The 18,785-nt window shown below is 45.4% G+C and overlaps 1 protein-coding gene across 1 annotated transcript in view; it reads right to left on the reverse strand.

Annotated features, from left to right (window-relative positions):
• LOC120042988 (protein NEL-like) overlaps window positions 1-18,785 on the reverse strand; it is an 85,586-nt gene that overhangs the window by 26,697 nt on the left and 40,104 nt on the right. The window contains exons 8-12 of the mRNA XM_038987711.1: window positions 17,983-18,111; window positions 13,742-13,844; window positions 13,056-13,147; window positions 3,415-3,517; window positions 360-494 (exon numbers count right to left, since the gene is read on the reverse strand). Of these exons, the coding sequence (XP_038843639.1) occupies window positions 360-494; window positions 3,415-3,517; window positions 13,056-13,147; window positions 13,742-13,844; window positions 17,983-18,111 (562 nt within the window). The remainder of the gene's footprint in view (window positions 1-359; window positions 495-3,414; window positions 3,518-13,055; window positions 13,148-13,741; window positions 13,845-17,982; window positions 18,112-18,785) is intronic.

The raw sequence follows: 18,785 nt of genomic DNA on the forward strand, positions 1-18,785 counted from the left end.
AAGAGCTGAATTATACGCCTCTAAATTTCTCCTGCTTAAAGTACCATAGTCATCCCTGTACCTACTTACACAGCACTACAGTATATGATTGTAATCCCAAACTAAGATAAACATTAAAAACAATGAAGTCCAAGCCCCCATACAATAACGGTAAATGATTCATTCTTTGGTTGAAATCCGTCTCAAAAGACCACTTCTAAATGAGGCATTGGAGTTTTACACAACCAGCAAAGCTGGGCCACAACAGAGAAGATGGCCAAAGATCACAAGGATTAGTAGATAGAATGGACTGAGGCGATGAAGATGACTTAAATGAGTGTTGGCTTAGTGATGCCATTGTTGTAGTAAGAGTACTGCACCTCCACAGTACGCGCTGTCATCCCTCAGGGCGCTGTAGCCATCTTTACAGCTGCAGCAGGACCCAGCCTCCAGATTCACACATTCCGAGTTCTCCACACAGCTGGGACTGGGGCCCTCCACACAGAAATGATGACCTGAGAGAGGGGGAGGGGGAAAGAGACAGATACTGTCTGGTCATTCTACAGCTGATAAATCACCCTTACTGGGTTGTCTTACACCTGTGTGGTGTGTGTGTGTGTGTGTGTGTGTGTGTGTGTGTGTGTGTGTGTGTGTGTGTGTGTGTGTGTGTGTGTGTGTGTGTGTGTGTGTGTGTGTGTGTGTGTGTGTGTGTGTGTGTGTGTGATACTAGACAAGGCGTGCTTTCTTTCCTCAAACGGTTTGTCCCTGTCTCGCCCCTGGCCATAGACATATAACTAGATAGACAGAACAACAGGTGTGTATGGCTGAAACCACAGTTCACTCTGCAGGAACACAGGTCAGGAGGAAACAAGACTTCATCAGAGAACATTAACATGCTGTTTTTATTTATTACAATATATTATTGAATGTTTTAAACGTACAATATACTTACAGTGAAGCAGCTCAACAACTACATCACATTAGTCATCTAACAGACTCCCATCCAGAGCTACACACACAGAAGCAACCAGGGTCAAAGCCCTGCTCAAGGGCACGTTGACAGATCAAAAAACGGGGACCTGAACCAACGATCCATCAGGCACCGGCCCAAGCTCTCAACCGCCAGCCCTCCAAGCTCCCAACCCGCCAGCCCTCCAAGATCCCAACCCCCAGCCCTCCAAGCTCCCAACCGCCAGCCCTCCAAGCTCCCAACCGCCAGCCCTCCAAGCTCCCAACCGCCAGCCCTCCAAGCTCCCAACCGCCAGCCCTCCAAGCTCCCAACCTCCAGCCCTCCAAGCTCCCAACCGCCAGCCCTCCAAGCTCTCAACCCCCAGCCCTCCAAGCTCCCAACCCCCAGCCCTCCAAGCTCCCAACCGCCAGCCCTCCAAGCTCCCAACCGCCAGCCCTCCAAGCTCCCAACCCCCAGCCCTCCAAGCTCCCAACCCCCAGCCCTCCAAGCTCCCAACCGCCAGCCCTCCAAGCTCCCAACCGCCAGCCCTCCAAGCTCCCAACCGCCAGCCCTCCAAGCTCCCAACCGCCAGCCCTCCAAGCTCTCAACCCCCAGCCCTCCAAGCTCTCAACCGCCAGCCCTCCAAGATCCCAACCCCCAGCCCTCCAAGCTCTCAACCCCCAGCCCTCCAAGCTCCCAACCCCCAGCCCTCCAAGCTCTCAAACCGCCAGCCCTCCAAGCTCCCAACCTCCAGCCCTCCAAGCTCCCAACCCCCAGCCCTCCAAGCTCCCAACCCCCAGCCCTCCAAGCTCTCAACCCCCAGTCCTCCAAGCTCCCAACCCCTAGCCCTCCAAGCTCCCAACCCCCAGTCCTCCAAGCTCCCAACCCCCAGCCCTCCAAGCTCCCAACCCCCAGCCCTCCAAGCTCCCAACCCCCAGCCCTCCAAGCTCCCAACCCCCAGTCCTCCAAGCTCCCAACCCCCAGCCCTCCAAGCTCCCAACCGCCAGCCCTCCAAGCTCTCAACCGCCAGCCCTCCAAGCTCCCAACCGCCAGCCCTCCAAGCTCCCAACCCCCAGTCCTCCAAGCTCCCAACCGCCAGCCCTCCAAGCTCCCAACCGCCAGCCCTCCAAGCTCCCCAACCGCCAGCCCTCCAAGCTCCCAACCCCCAGCCCTCCAAGCTCCCAACCCAGCCCTCCAAGCTCCTCAACCGCCAGCCCTCCAAGCTCCAACCGCCAGCCCTCCAAGCTCCCAACCGCCAGCCCTCCAAGCTGTCAACCCCCAGCCCTCCAAGCTCCCAACCCCCAGCCCTCCAAGCTCCCAACCGCCAGCCCTCCAAGCTTTCAACCCCCAGCCCTCCAAGCTCTCAACCCCCCAGCCCTCCAAGCTCCCAACCCCCAGCCCTCCAAGCTCTCAACCCCAGCCCTCCAAGCTCCCAACCCCCAGCCCTCCAAGCTCCCAACCCCAGCCCTCCAAGCTCCCAACCGCCAGCCCTCCAGATCCCCCCCACAGTTCCCCAAGAGCTGCCCCGTAACCATCTGAGACCCCCCCCCCCGAGAAAATCTAATACAAATAATAATAATAATAATATTTATTTATTTATTATTCCACTCCCCACCCACAAGACCCCCCCATGCACAAACAAACCAACAACATGAACAAAAGAGAAAGAAGACAAAGGGAAACAGAAAAAACCATGACATCAAGGCCAACTGAATATGTTTGAGTGCATGTATGGCACTATTTACCTGTGTGTGTCCGTGTATGTGCACATGTGTGCATTTGACTGAGAGTGTGTGTATATGCATGTGTACAAACAACTGCATGGCATCAGCCTCAGGCAAACCGGCATTAGCTGTTAAAAACACTGGCCAGTAACATGTTGTTCAGGCCTGGTGGAAACTGGAATAGAACAGCATGTGTTGCTGTCACAGAGATGCATGGCTGTGTGCTGACCACGTCTAGTGTGTATGTGGGTAATATCATGAGGGAGTTCCAAATCGCCTATTCCCTTTATAGCGCACTACTTTTGACCAGGGCACATCCGGCTGAGGTCAAAAGTAGTGCACTAAAAGTAGTGCATTTGGGACACAGCCCAGGTTCCACGTGAGAGAGAGGCCTCATTACCAGCCAAGCAGGAGACATACATCATCTAAGGAGATGGAGGGAGTGGACCGACTTTTAATATCCATTCTCCCTTATCTATTACACAGTGCTTCAACACTACCTCACTATCACTCCAAGAATCTGGTGTGTGTGTGTGTGTGTGTGTGTGTGTGGTGTGTGTGTGTGTTGTGTGTGTGTGTGTGTGTGTGTGTGTGTGTGTGTGTGTGTGTGTGTGTGTGTGTGTGTGTGTGTGTGGTGTGCGTGCGTGCGTGCGTGCGTGCCTGCGTGCGTGTGTGCGTGCGTGTGTGTGCGCGTGCGTGCGTGCGTGAGTGTGTGTGGTGTGCATGCATAGCTGTGTGTGTGTGTGTGTGTTCCAGACCTACCTCTGCAGACCTTGCAGCAGCGGTCTGTAAGGGTGATGTGTTCAGACTCGGGGCAGGTCAGTTCAGGACAGGGAGCGTTCTCCACCCTCTGCATACTGTGCTCCTGTAAAACCATGACACCACAGGTGCGCTACAGTAACATCTCTGTCAAAATCCATCTTCCCTGCTTTAGACATGGACATCCCACTTCTAACAACAATAGACCATTATAATAGATGCTAATATATCCAAATATATATTATATTTACTTGGTTAATTTATCTATTTGACAGCCATGAAAGCTTTAGTTTCATAAAATATCTTCTGGGGTTTTCTGCTTTCAACCTGTCTATAGTCAAGCTGTTCTGTGAGACGTGTCTATAGTCAAGCTGTTCTGTGAGACGTGGTCTATAGTCAAGCTGTTTCTGTGAGACGTGTCTATAGTCCCAGCTGTTCTGTGAGACGTGTCTATAGTCAAGCTGTTCTGTGAGACGTGTCTATAGTCCAGCTGTTCTGTGAGACGTGGTCTATAGTCAAGCTGTTCTGTGAGACGTGTCTATAGCAAGCTGTTCTGTGAGACATGTCTATAGTCCCGCTGTTCTTTGAGACGTGTCTATCAGTCAAGCTGTTCGTTCTGTGAGACGTGTCTATAGTCAAGCTGTTCGGTGAGACGTTCGATATCCCTTTACGTTATATCAAGCTGTTCTGTGCAGATGTGTCCTATAAGTCAAGCTGTTCTGTGAGACGTGTCTATTGTCAAGCTGTTCTGTTCTGTGAGACGTGTCTATAGTCCAGGCTGTTCTGTTCTGTGAGACGTGTCTATAGTCAAGCTGTTCTGTTCTGTGAGACGTGTCTATAGTCAAGCTGTTCTGTTCTGTGAGACGTGTCTATAGTCAAGCTGTTCTGTTCTGTGAGACGTGTCTATAGTCAAGCTGTTCTGTTCTGTGAGACGTGTCTATAGTCAAGCTGTTCTGTTCTGTGAGACGTGTCTATAGTCAAGCTGTTCTGTGAGACGTGTCTATAGTCAAGCTGTTCTGTGAGACGTGTCTATAGTCAAGCTGTTCTGTGAGACGTGTCTATAGTCAATCTGTTTCTGTGAGACGTGTCTATAGTCAATCTGTTCTGTGAGACTGTGTCTATAGTCAATCTGTTCTGTGAGACGTGTCTATAGTCAAGCTGTTCTGTGAGACGTGTCTATAGTCAAGCTGTTCTGTGAGACGTGTCTATAGTCAAGCTGTTCTGTGAGACGTGTCTATAGTCAAGCTGTTCTGTTCTGTGAGACGTGTCTATAGTCAAAGCTGTTCTGTTCTGTGAGACGTGTCTATAGTCAAGCTGTTCGTTCTGTGAGACGTGTCTATAGTCAAGCTGTCTGTCTGTGAGACGTGTCTATAGTCAAGCTGTTCTGTTCTGTGAGACGTGTCTATAGTCAAGCTGTTTCTGTGAGACGGTGTCCTATAGTCAACGTTGTTCTGTGAGACGTGTCTATAGTCAAGCTGTTCTGTGAGACGTGTCTATAGTCAAGCTGTTCTGTGAGACGTGTCTATAGTCAAGCTGTTCTGTGAGACGTGTCTATGAGTCCAGCTGTTCTGTTATGGAGACGTGTCTATAGTCAAGCTTGTTTCTGTGAGATGTGTCTATAGTCAAGCTGTCTTTTCTGTGAGACGTTGTCCTATAGTCAATCTGTTCTGTGAGACGTGTCTATAGTCAAGCTGTTCTGGTGAGACGTGTCTATAGTCAAGCTGTTCTGTCTGTGAGACGTGTCTGTGCTCTATTCAAGCTGTTCTGTGAGACGTGTCTATAGTCCAGCTGTTCTGTGAGACGTGTCTATAGTCCAGCTGTTCTGTGAGAGACGTGTCTATAGTCAATCTGTTCTGTGAGACGTGTCTATAGTCCAGCTGTTCTGTGAGACGTGTCTATAGTCCAAGCTGTTCTGTCTGTGAGACGTGTCTATAGTCAAGCTGTTCTGTGAGATGTGTCTATAGTCAATCTGTTCTGTGAGACGTGTCAATAGTCAATCTGTTCTGTGAGACGTGTCTATAGTCAAGCTGTTCTGTTCTGTGAGACGTGTCTATAGTCAAGCTGTTCTGTTCTGTGAGACGTATCTATAGACCAGCTGTTCTGTGAGACGTGTCTATAGTCCAGCTGTTCTGTGAGACGTGTCTATAGTCAAGCTGTTCTGTGAGACGTGTCTATAGTCAAGCTGTTCTGTGAGACGTGTCTATAGTCAATCTGTTCTGTGAGACGTGTCTATAGTCAATCTGTTCTGTGAGACGTGTCTATAGTCAAGCTGTTCTTTCTGTGAGACGTGTCTATAGTCAAGCTGTTCTGTTCTGTGAGACGTGTCTATAGTCAAGCTGTTCTGTTCTGTGAGACGTGTCTATTGTCAAGCTGTTCTGTTCTGTGAGACGTGTCTATAGTCAAGCTGTTCTGTGAGACGTGTCTATAGTCAAGCTGTTCTGTGAGACGTGTCTATAGTCCAGCTGTTCTGTGAGACGTGTCTATAGTCCAGCTGTTCTGTGAGACGTGTCTATAGTCAAGCTGTTCTGTGAGACGTGTCTATAGTCAAGCTGTTCTGTGAGACGTGTCTATAGGCAAGCTGTTCTGTGAGACGTGTCTATAGTCAAGTTGTTCTGTGAGACGTGTCTATAGTCAAGTTGTTCTGTGAGACGTGTCTATAGTCAAGTTGTTCTGTGAGACGTGTCTATAGTCAAGTTGTTCTGTGAGACGTGTCTATAGTCAAGCTGTTCTGTGAGATGTGTCTATAGTCAAGCTGTTCTGTGAGACGTGTCTATAGTCAAGCTGTTCTGTGAGATGTGTCTATAGTCAAGCTGTTCTGTGAGACGTGTCTATAGTCAAGCTGTTCTGTGAGACGTGTCTATAGTCAAGCTGTTCTGTTCTGTGAGACGTGTCTATAGTCAAGCTGTTCTGTTCTGTGAGACGTGTCTATAGTCAAGCTGTTCTGTTCTGTGAGACGTGTCTATTGTCAAGCTGTTCTGTTCTGTGAGACGTGTCTATAGTCAAGCTGTTCTGTGAGACATGTCTATAGGCAAGCTGTTCTGTGAGACGTGTCTATAGTCAAGCTGTTCTGTGAGACGTGTCTATAGTCAAGCTGTTCTGTGAGACGTGTCTATAGTCAATCTGTTCTGTGAGACGTGTCTATAGTCAATCTGTTCTGTGAGACGTGTCTATAGTCAATCTGTTCTGTGAGACGTGTCTATAGTCAATCTGTTCTGTGAGACGTGTCTATAGTCAAGCTGTTCTGTGAGATGTGTCTATAGTCAAGCTGAGCTGTTCTGTGAGACGTGTCTATAGTCAAGCTGTTCTGTTCTGTGAGACGTGTCTATAGTCAAGCTGTTCTGTTCTGTGAGACGTGTCTATAGTCAAGCTGTTCTGTGAGACGTGTCTATAGTCAAGCTGTTCTGTTCTGTGAGACGTGTCTATAGTCAAGCTGTTCTGTTCTGTGAGACGTGTCTATAGTCAAGCTGTTCTGTTCTGTGAGACGTGTCTATAGTCAAGCTGTTCTGTGAGACGTGTCTATAGTCAAGCTGTTCTGTGAGACGTGTCTATAGTCAAGCTGTTCTGTGAGACGTGTCTATAGTCCAGCTGTTCTGTGAGACGTGTCTATAGTCAAGCTGTTCTGTGAGATGTGTCTATAGTCAAGCTGTTCTGTTCTGTGAGACGTGTCTATAGTCAATCTGTTCTGTGAGACGTGTCTATAGTCAAGCTGTTCTGTGAGACGTGTCTATAGTCAAGCTGTTCTGTGAGACGTGTCTATAGTCAAGCTGTTCTGTTCTGTGAGACGTGTCTATAGTCAAGCTGTTCTGTGAGACGTGTCTATAGTCCAGCTGTTCTGTGAGACGTGTCTATAGTCCAGCTGTTCTGTGAGACGTGTCTATAGTCAATCTGTTCTGTGAGACGTGTCTATAGTCCAGCTGTTCTGTGAGACGTGTCTATAGTCAAGCTGTTCTGTTCTGTGAGACGTGTCTATAGTCAAGCTGTTCTGTGAGATGTGTCTATAGTCAATCTGTTCTGTGAGACGTGTCAATAGTCAATCTGTTCTGTGAGACGTGTCTATAGTCAAGCTGTTCTGTTCTGTGAGACGTGTCTATAGTCAAGCTGTTCTGTTCTGTGAGACGTATCTATAGTCCAGCTGTTCTGTGAGACGTGTCTATAGTCCAGCTGTTCTGTGAGACGTGTCTATAGTCAAGCTGTTCTGTGAGACGTGTCTATAGTCAAGCTGTTCTGTGAGACGTGTCTATAGTCAATCTGTTCTGTGAGACGTGTCTATAGTCAATCTGTTCTGTGAGACGTGTCTATAGTCAAGCTGTTCTGTTCTGTGAGACGTGTCTATAGTCAAGCTGTTCTGTTCTGTGAGACGTGTCTATAGTCAAGCTGTTCTGTTCTGTGAGACGTGTCTATTGTCAAGCTGTTCTGTTCTGTGAGACGTGTCTATAGTCAAGCTGTTCTGTGAGACGTGTCTATAGTCCAGCTGTTCTGTGAGACGTGTCTATAGTCCAGCTGTTCTGTGAGACGTGTCTATAGTCAAGCTGTTCTGTGAGACGTGTCTATAGTCCAGCTGTTCTGTGAGACGTGTCTATAGGCAAGCTGTTCTGTGAGACGTGTCTATAGTCAAGTTGTTCTGTGAGACGTGTCTATAGTCAAGTTGTTCTGTGAGACGTGTCTATAGTCAAGTTGTTCTGTGAGACGTGTCTATAGTCAAGTTGTTCTGTGAGACGTGTCTATAGTCAAGCTGTTCTGTGAGATGTGTCTATAGTCAAGCTGTTCTGTGAGACGTGTCTATAGTCAAGCTGTTCTGTGAGATGTGTCTATAGTCAAGCTGTTCTGTGAGACGTGTCTATAGTCAAGCTGTTCTGTGAGACGTGTCTATAGTCAAGCTGTTCTGTTCTGTGAGACGTGTCTATAGTCAAGCTGTTCTGTGAGACGTGTCTATAGTCCAGCTGTTCTGTGAGACGTGTCTATAGTCAAGCTGTTCTGTGAGACGTGTCTATAGTCAAGCTGTTCTGTGAGACGTGTCTATAGTCCAGCTGTTCTGTGAGACGTGTCTATTGTCAAGCTGTTCTGTGAGACGTGTCTATAGTCAAGCTGTTCTGTGAGACGTGTCTATAGTCAAGCTGTTCTGTGAGACGTGTCTATAGTCAAGCTGTTCTGTGAAACGTGTCTATAGTCAAGCTGTTCTGTGAAACGTGTCTATAGTCAAGCTGTTCTGTGAGACGTGTCTATAGTCAAGCTGTTCTGTGAGACGTGTCTGTAGTCAAGCTGTTCTGTTCTGTGAGACGTGTCTATAGTCAAGCTGTTCTGTGAGACGTGTCTGTAGTCAAGCTGTTCTGTTCTGTGAGCCGTATCTATAGTCCAGCTGTTCTGTGAGACGTGTCTGTAGTCAAGCTGTTCTGTTCTGTGAGCCGTATCTATAGTCCAGCTGTTCTGTGAGACGTGTCTATAGTCCAGCTGTTCTGTGAGACGTGTCTATAGTCAAGCTGTTCTGTTCTGTGAGACGTGTCTATAGTCCAGCTGTTCTGTTCTGTGAGACGTGTCTATAGTCAAGCTGTTCTGTGAGACGTGTCTATAGTCAAGCTGTTCTGTTCTGTGAGACGTGTCTATAGTCAAGCTGTTCTGTGAGCCGTATCTATAGTCCAGCTGTTCTGTGAGACGTGTCTGTAGTCAAGCTGTTCTGTGAGCCGTATCTATAGTCCAGCTGTTCTGTGAGACGTGTCTATAGTCCAGCTGTTCTGTTCTGTGAGACGTGTCTATAGTCAAGCTGTTCTGTGAGACGTGTCTATAGTCAAGCTGTTCTGTTCTGTGAGACGTGTCTATAGTCAAGCTGTTCTGTGAGACGTGTCTATAGTCAAGCTGTTCTGTTCTGTGAGACGTGTCTATAGTAAAGCTGTTCTGTGAGCCGTATCTATAGTCCAGCTGTTCTGTGAGACGTGTCTGTAGTCAAGCTGTTCTGTGAGACGTGTCTGTAGTCAAGCTGTTCTGTGAGACGTGTCTATAGTCAAGCTGTTCTGTGAGACGTGTCTATAGTCAAGCTGTTCTGTGAGACGTGTCTATAGTTAAGCTGTTCTGTGAGACGTGTCTATAGTCAAGCTGTTCTGTGAGACGTGTCTATAGTCAAGCTGTTATGTTCTGTGAGACGTGTCTATAGTCAAGCTATTCTGTGAGCCGTATCTATAGTCCAGCTGTTCTGTGAGACGTGTCTATAGTCCAGCTGTTCTGTGAGACGTGTCTATAGTCCAGCTGTTCTGTTCTGTGAGACGTGTCTATAGTCAAGCTGTTCTGTGAGACGTGTCTATAGTCAAGCTGTTCTGTGAGACGTGTCTATAGTCAAGCTGTTCTGTGAGACGTGTCTATAGTCAAGCTGTTCTGTGAGACGTGTCTATAGTTAAGCTGTTCTGTGAGACGTGTCTATAGTCAAGCTGTTCTGTGAGACGTGTCTATTGTCAAGCTGTTCTGTTCTGTGAGACGTGTCTATAGTCAAGGTGTTCTGTTCTGTGAGACGTGTCTATTGTCAAGCTGTTCTGTTCTGTGAGACGTGTCTATAGTCAAGCTGTTCTGTTCTGTGAGACGTGTCTATAGTCAAGCTGTTCTGTTCTGTGAGACGTGTCTATAGTCAAGCTGTTCTGTTCTGTGAGACGTGTCTATTGTCAAGCTGTTCTGTTCTGTGAGACGTGTCTATAGTCAAGCTGTTCTGTGAGACGTGTCTATAGGCAAGCTGTTCTGTGAGATGTGTCTATAGTCAAGCTGTTCTGTGAGACGTGTCTATAGTCAATCTGTTCTGTGAGACGTGTCTATAGTCAATCTGTTCTGTGAGACGTGTCTATAGTCAATCTGTTCTGTGAGACGTGTCTATAGTCAAGCTGTTCTGTGAGATGTGTCTATAGTCAAGCTGTTCTGTGAGACGTGTCTATAGTCAAGCTGTTCTGTGAGACGTGTCTATAGTCAAGCTGTTCTGTTCTGTGAGACGTGTCTATAGTCAAGCTGTTCTGTTCTGTGAGACGTGTCTATAGTCAAGCTGTTCTGTGAGACGTGTCTATAGTCAAGCTGTTCTGTTCTGTGAGACGTGTCTATAGTCAAGCTGTTCTGTTCTGTGAGACGTGTCTATAGTCAAGCTGTTCTGTTCTGTGAGACGTGTCTATAGTCAAGCTGTTCTGTGAGACGTGTCTATAGTCAAGCTGTTCTGTGAGACGTGTCTATAGTCAAGCTGTTCTGTGAGACGTGTCTATAGTCCAGCTGTTCTGTGAGACGTGTCTATAGTCAAGCTGTTCTGTGAGATGTGTCTATAGTCAAGCTGTTCTGTTCTGTGAGACGTGTCTATAGTCAATCTGTTCTGTGAGACGTGTCTATAGTCAAGCTGTTCTGTGAGACGTGTCTATAGTCAAGCTGTTCTGTTCTGTGAGACGTGTCTATATTCAAGCTGTTCTGTGAGACGTGTCTATAGTCCAGCTGTTCTGTGAGACGTGTCTATAGTCCAGCTGTTCTGTGAGACGTGTCTATAGTCAATCTGTTCTGTGAGACGTGTCTATAGTCCAGCTGTTCTGTGAGACGTGTCTATAGTCAAGCTGTTCTGTTCTGTGAGACGTGTCTATAGTCAAGCTGTTCTGTGAGATGTGTCTATAGTCAATCTGTTCTGTGAGACGTGTCAATAGTCAATCTGTTCTGTGAGACGTGTCTATAGTCAAGCTGTTCTGTTCTGTGAGACGTGTCTATAGTCAAGCTGTTCTGTTCTGTGAGACGTATCTATAGACCAGCTGTTCTGTGAGACGTGTCTATAGTCCAGCTGTTCTGTGAGACGTGTCTATAGTCAAGCTGTTCTGTGAGACGTGTCTATAGTCAAGCTGTTCTGTGAGACGTGTCTATAGTCAATCTGTTCTGTGAGACGTGTCTATAGTCAATCTGTTCTGTGAGACGTGTCTATAGTCAAGCTGTTCTGTTCTGTGAGACGTGTCTATAGTCAAGCTGTTCTGTTCTGTGAGACGTGTCTATAGTCAAGCTGTTCTGTTCTGTGAGACGTGTCTATTGTCAAGCTGTTCTGTTCTGTGAGACGTGTCTATAGTCAAGCTGTTCTGTGAGACGTGTCTATAGTCAAGCTGTTCTGTGAGACGTGTCTATAGTCCAGCTGTTCTGTGAGACGTGTCTATAGTCCAGCTGTTCTGTGAGACGTGTCTATAGTCAAGCTGTTCTGTGAGACGTGTCTATAGTCAAGCTGTTCTGTGAGACGTGTCTATAGGCAAGCTGTTCTGTGAGACGTGTCTATAGTCAAGTTGTTCTGTGAGACGTGTCTATAGTCAAGTTGTTCTGTGAGACGTGTCTATAGTCAAGTTGTTCTGTGAGACGTGTCTATAGTCAAGTTGTTCTGTGAGACGTGTCTATAGTCAAGCTGTTCTGTGAGATGTGTCTATAGTCAAGCTGTTCTGTGAGACGTGTCTATAGTCAAGCTGTTCTGTGAGATGTGTCTATAGTCAAGCTGTTCTGTGAGACGTGTCTATAGTCAAGCTGTTCTGTGAGACGTGTCTATAGTCAAGCTGTTCTGTTCTGTGAGACGTGTCTATAGTCAAGCTGTTCTGTTCTGTGAGACGTGTCTATAGTCAAGCTGTTCTGTTCTGTGAGACGTGTCTATAGTCAATCTGTTCTGTGAGACGTGTCTATATCCAAGCTGTTGGTTTGAGAGGTACTGTAAAGGCTGATCTGATGCATTAGTACATGAGGCCATCCACCACCAGATAATAATATGGATGATATGTATTTCAACATGAAACGCGCCCAGACCAGGCTGGATCAGAGGGAGTGTGTTGTCTCTATAGGGATTATCATGGTGTGTTGTCTCTATAAGGATTATCATGGTGTGTTGTCTCTATAAGGATTCTCATGGTCTGTTGTCTCTATAGGGATTATCATGGTGTGTTGTCTATATAAGGATTATCATGGTGTGTTGTCTCTATAGGGATTATCATGGTCTGTTGTCTCTATAGGGATTATCATGGTGTGTTGTCTCTATAGGGATTATCATGGTGTGTTGTCTCTATAAGGATTCTCATGGTCTGTTGTCTCTATAGGGATTATCATGGTGTGTTGTCTCTATAGGGATTATCATGGTGTGTTGTCTCTATAGGGATTATCATGGTCTGTTGTCTCTATAGGGATTATCATGGTGTGTTGTCTCTATAGGGATTATCATGGTCTGTTGTCTCTATAGGGATTATCATGGTGTGTTGTCTCTATAGGGATTATCATGGTGTGTTGTCTCTATAGGGATTATCATGGTGTGTTGTCTCTATAGGGATTATCATGGTGTGTTGTCTCTATAGGGATTATCATGGTGTGTTGTCTCTATAGGGATTATCATGGTGTGTTGTCTCTATAGGGATTATCATGGTGTGTTGTCTCTATAGGGATTATCATGGTGTGTTGTCTCTATAGGGATTATCATGGTGTGTTGTCTCTATAGGGATTATCATGGTGTGTTGTCTCTATAGGGATTATCATGGTGTGTTGTCTATATAGGGATTATCATGGTGTGTTGTCTCTATAGGGATTATCATGGTGTGTTGTCTATATAGGGATTATCATGGTGTGTTGAGTGCAGGTGTGTTCTGTAATCATTGCAAGCTAAGAGTGTGTAGACATGTGGAGTGTATTGGACTTACCTGACACTCAAACAGTAAACAGTTTCCAGATGAATCCCTCACACTCTTCAAGTCCCCTTCCACATACACCCTTCCTCTGAACAGACACACAGCTATGGACACACACACACAAATGCACACGTGCACACACACCGTTTTTAGTTATTCCTAATCCCTTTTAACATTGGGAGCAAGGTACAGTAGCGTGTTACACACAGCTTAAGTCATTACTTAAATGGGTTTCATACTAACACTGGCTCCAGATAGCAGCAGGCTTTAAAGACTGGCCTTGAATTATTGATGTATATGTGAAGGCATTGAGTGCTGTGTACGTGGCGGGAGTATCCTAGCAACGCAGAGATGTGGTCAGTTATTAAGACAAGTCTTTATGATTGTGTGCTTCACACTGTGGGCTGAGGGATGGGGAGGAATGACAGAGAGAGAGATAGAGAAGGAGGGAACAGAATGGAGAAAGAGAGAGAGAGAGGGAGAGAGAGAGAGAGAGAGAGAGAAAGAGAGAGAGAGAGAGAGAGAGAGAGGGCAAGAGAGAGAGAGAGAGGGCAAGAGAGAGAGAGGGCAAGAGAGAGAGAGAGAGAGGGCAAGAGAGAGAGAGAGGGCGAGAGAGAATGTTAGAGAAAGAACAGGAGGACTGAGTTGTGCAGACATGAGAAGAACATGGCATGAGAAGGGTAGGTGTTGTTACTCACGCTGACACTCTTTGCAGCACGTGCCTGGCACATAGGCAGGGGCGGAGTCAGGGGGACACTGGGGAGGGGGGCACGAGATGCTCTCACACTGGACTGTACCATTCTAAAGGAATGAGACGAAACAGATGTTATTAGTATGGCGATCAAAACTCAGCAAGGATAGAAATGTCCCTTTTTCAGGACCCTGTCTTTCAAAGATAATTCATAAAAATCCAAATAACTTCACAGTTCTTCATTGTAAAGGGGTTAAACACTGTTTCCCATGCTTGTTCAATAAACCATAAACAATTAATGAACATGCACCTGTGGAACGGTCGCTAAGACACTAGCAGCTTACAGACGGTAGGCAATTAAGGTCACAGTTATGAAAACTTAAGATGTTAAAAAACTTCTTCTGGCTGCAAGCCCGACGTCGGTACACTTATGACAACAGCCAGCTCAAGTGCAGGGCGCGAAATTCAAAATATATATTTTTTAAATATTTAACTTTCACACATTAACAAGTCCAATACAGCAAATGAAAGGTACACATCTTGTGAATCCAGCCAACATGTCCGATTTTTAAAATGTTTTACAGCGAAAACAGCACGTTTATTTATGTTAGCTCACCACCAAATACAAAAAAAGGACAGACATTTTTCACAGCACAGGTAGCATGCACAAAGCCAACCTAACTAACCAAGAACCAACCAAACTAACCAACAAACAACTTCATCAGATGACAGTCTTATAACATGTTATACAATAAATCTATGTTTTGTTCGAAAAATGTGCATATTTCAGGTATAAATCATAGTTTACATTGCAGCTACAATCAGAAATTGCACCGAAAGCAGCCATAATAATTACAGACACCAACGTCAAATACCTAATTACTCATCATAAAACATTTCTGAAAAATACATAGTGTACAGCAAATGAAAGACAGGCATCTTGTGATTCCAGCCAATATTTCCGATTTATTAAGTGTTTTACAGCGAAAACACAATATAGCGTTATATTAGCTTACCACAATAGCCAGAAAGACAAGCCATTTCCCAGCAGTAAAAGTTAGCGATCGTAACAAACCAGTAAAAGATATATAATTTTTGACTAACCTTGATATTCTTCATCAGATGACAGTCCTATAACATCAGGTTATACATACACTTATGTTTTGTTCGAAAATGTGCATATTTAGAGCTGAAATCAGTGGTTATACATGTTGCTATCGTAGCTACTTTTTCCACAACGTCCGGATATTTTTCTGACACTTTTTCTGACACACATATTCTGACCAAATAGCTATTCATAAACATAACTAAAAAATACATGTTGTATAGGAAATGATAGATCCATTAGTTCTTAATGAAATCGCAGTGTTAGAATTCTAAAAAATAACTTCATTACGACATCCAGCTTCGGTATAGCTAGAGTACCCCAAAGTTGGGCGCCGACGACTAGTTCACATGTACGACAGATATATGAAATAGCATCATAAAATGTTTCTTACTTTTGCTGATCTTCCATCAGAATGTTGGACAAGGGGTCCTTTGTCAAGAACAATCGTTGTTTGGATTTAGAACGTCCATTTTCCCTCTCGATTTAGCAAGCACACTAGCCAAGTGGCGCGAATCTCTCCATGTCAACAAACGGAAGAGAACGGAACACGGCAAAACTCCCGAAAAAATTTCAATAATCTGATGAAACTATATTGAAAAAACATACTTTACGATGATATGGTCACATGTATCAAATAAAATCAAAGCCGGAGATATTAGTCGCCTATAACGGCAGCTAAACAGAAGGCAAATTCAGGTCCCTCTTCGCGCTCTCCAGAAAACAAGAAATGGGGGACACGTCATACAAAGAGCTTGTTTTCCACTTCAGACCAAGATAAACACTAAATTTCACCTCTCACCGCCTCTTGACATCCAGGGGAAGGTCTATGAAGTGCATGTATACTAATACGTATCATGCCCATTTATAGGCAGGAAGTAGAACAGAGCCTCGATTTCAGACTTTCCACTTCCTGGTCAGGAAGTTTGTGCCAAATGAGTTCTGTTTGACTCACAGATATAATTCAAACGGTTTTAGAAACTAGAGAGTGTTTTCTATCCAATAGTAATAATAATATGCATATTGTACGAGCAAGAATTGAGTACGAGGCCGTTTGAAATGGGCACCTTTTATCTGGCTACTCAATACTGCCCCTGCAGCCCAAACAGGTTAAAGAGGCATTTCTACTGACTGTGAAAAACACAGAGGGTCCTTGCTCATCTGCGTGAACGTGCCTTAGGCATGCTGCAAAGAGGCATGAGGACTGCAGATGTGGCCAGGCCAAAAAATTGCAATTTCCGTACTGTGAACCGCCTAAGACAGCGCTACAGGGAGACAGGATGGACAGCTGATCGTCCTCGCTGTGGCAGACCACTTGTAACAACATTTACACAGGATCGGTACAGCCGAACATCACACCTGCGGGACAGGTACAGGATGGCAACAACAACTGCCCGAGTTACACCAGGAACGCACAATCCCTCCATCAGTGCTCAGACTGTCCGCAATAGGCTGAGAGAGGCTGGACTGAGGGCTTGTAGGCCTGTTGTAAGGCAGGTCCTCACCAGACATCACTGGCAACAACGTCGCCTATGGGCACAAACCCACCGTCGCTGGACCTGACAGGACTGGCAAAAAGTGCTCTTCTCTGATGAGTTGCGGTTTTCTCTCACCAGGGTGATGGTCAGATTTGCTTTTATCGTCGAAGGAATGAACGTTACACCGAGTCCTGTACTCTGGAGCGGGATCGATTTGGAGGTGGAGGGTCCGTCATGGTCTGGGGCAGTTTGTCACAGCATCATCGGACTGAGCTTGTTGTCATTGCAGGCACTCTCAACGCTGTGTGTTACAGGGAAGACATCCTCCTCCCTCATGTGGTACCCTTCCTGCAGGCTCAACCTGACATGACCCTCCAGCATGACAATGCCACCAGCCATACTGTTCGTTCTGTGTGATTTCCTGCAAGAAAGGAATGTCAGTGTTCTGCCATGGCCAGCGAAGAGCCAGGATCTCAATCCATTGAGCATGTCTGGGACCTGTTGGATTGTGACCAAGCTAATTTAAGGCTAGCTGTTCTTAGTGTTTTGTCTAGTGATTGATAAACTCACAAATGCTTGGATTGCTTTCGATGTAAAGCATATTTTCAAAATCTGACACGATAGGTGGATTAACAACAAGCTAAGCTGTGTTTTGGTATATTTCACTTGTGATTTCATGATTATAAATATTCTGCAGTTTAGCGGTTGTTGTTGATAAATGATCCCGGTAACGGGATCCGTGCGTCAAGAAGTTAATGCAGCTGGTGGCCACACCAGATACTGACTGTTACTTTTGATTTTGACCCCCCCTTTGTTCAGGGACACATTATTCAATTTATGTTAGTCACATGTCTGTGGAACTTCTTCAGTTTATGTCTCAGTTGTTGAATCTTGTTATGTTCATACAAATATTTACACATGTTAAGTTTGCTGAAAATAAACGCAGTTGACAGTGAGAGGACGTTTATGTTTTAGTATGAACTGAATTTAGGAACGCACCCTATGTCTTGATCTCTGGGATCAGGAGAAGCACATAGAGTTGATGCACTATAGATTTTTCAGACACAGGTTATGGTTTTCCATTCAGTGCCGTCCCTTTAAGTCCCGGATAACTGTGATCATGAAGTGAACTATACCTTTAAGTCCACAGTGATTATAGATTGGACTGTCACCTTTAAACCCACAGTGATTATAGAGTGAACTGTCTTTTTAAGCTTACACTGTCTATAGTGTGAGCTGTCCCTTTAAACCACAGTGATTATAAAGTGAACTGTCCCTTTAAGCCCTATATAACAGGTAGTAGAGAGCCCTAGGTTATAGCATTATGTAGATGGAGCAGTTCTTGTGTTATAGTCTGTTATAGTCTGTTATAGTCTGTCATAGTCTGTTATAGTATATTATAGTCTGTTATAGTCTGTTATAACCTGTTATAGTCTGTTATAGTCTATTATAGTCTGTTATAGTGTGTTATAACCTGTTATAGTCTGTTATAGTCTGTTATAGTGTGTTATAACCTGTTATAGCCTGTTATAGGCTGGTATAGTATGTTATAGTAGGCCATCATTGTAAATAAGAATTTGTTCTTAACTGACTTGCCTAGCTAAATAAAGGTAAAAAAAGAAACAATAATAATAATAAATACAATAAAATATAAAAAATTCTTACATAGCAGGAACAGTTCCTGCATCCGTCTGTCCATCCCTCGTCCTCCCTGTACAGCACTCCATTCATACTGCAGCTCCTCTCACAGTAACAACCATCCAGACCCTGCATCTTCTCCTCCGCACGCGACAGCTGTACACACACCAAAACAAACGTTACTGTGTGTGTGTGTGTGTGTGTGTGTGTGTGTGTGTGTGTGTGTGTGTGTGTGTGTGTGTGTGTGTGTGTGTGTGTGTGTGTGTGTGTGTGTGTGTGTGTGTGTGTGTGTGTGTGTGTGTGTGTGTGTGTGTGTGTGTGTGTGTCAGCCTACAGTATGTGCCACACACATTGTTTGGGGTCAATAGCCCATTGTTACGGTCTGCTTTTTAACTAGTCATTTATTCAACAACCCAGTGTTGCAGGACAAGGGAACCAGAGCCCAGTAAACCACATGGTGACAGAGATGCTCCATGCGCTGTAGTAAAGAACAGTAAATGGATGTTCCCTCACTTACCGTCTGTGTGAATGATTCATACACTTATGCCTTGTACACTGACAGAGCATCAGGCGGTGGTGTGCCTGGCTGAGCAGCTGTCCACAGCTACACCATTACTCTACACTACTCTACTGTACATTACACAAAGTAGGACTTGTAAGAACAGCTAGCATGTCGACCAGAGAGACACAACAGAGGGTGAATCTCAATCGTTTTCAAGTGGCTTCCTCTCCTCTCCTCTCCCCTTCAGATCAATGCAGATGAAGGAAAGAAGACAAGGAGAGGAAACCACTGTAGACGATTGAGGCACCCATTGTCTTATGCTATAGTA

The sequence above is a fragment of the Salvelinus namaycush genome, unplaced genomic scaffold (assembly GCF_016432855.1).
Source record: "Salvelinus namaycush isolate Seneca unplaced genomic scaffold, SaNama_1.0 Scaffold824, whole genome shotgun sequence".
Lineage (NCBI taxonomy): Eukaryota > Metazoa > Chordata > Actinopteri > Salmoniformes > Salmonidae > Salvelinus > Salvelinus namaycush.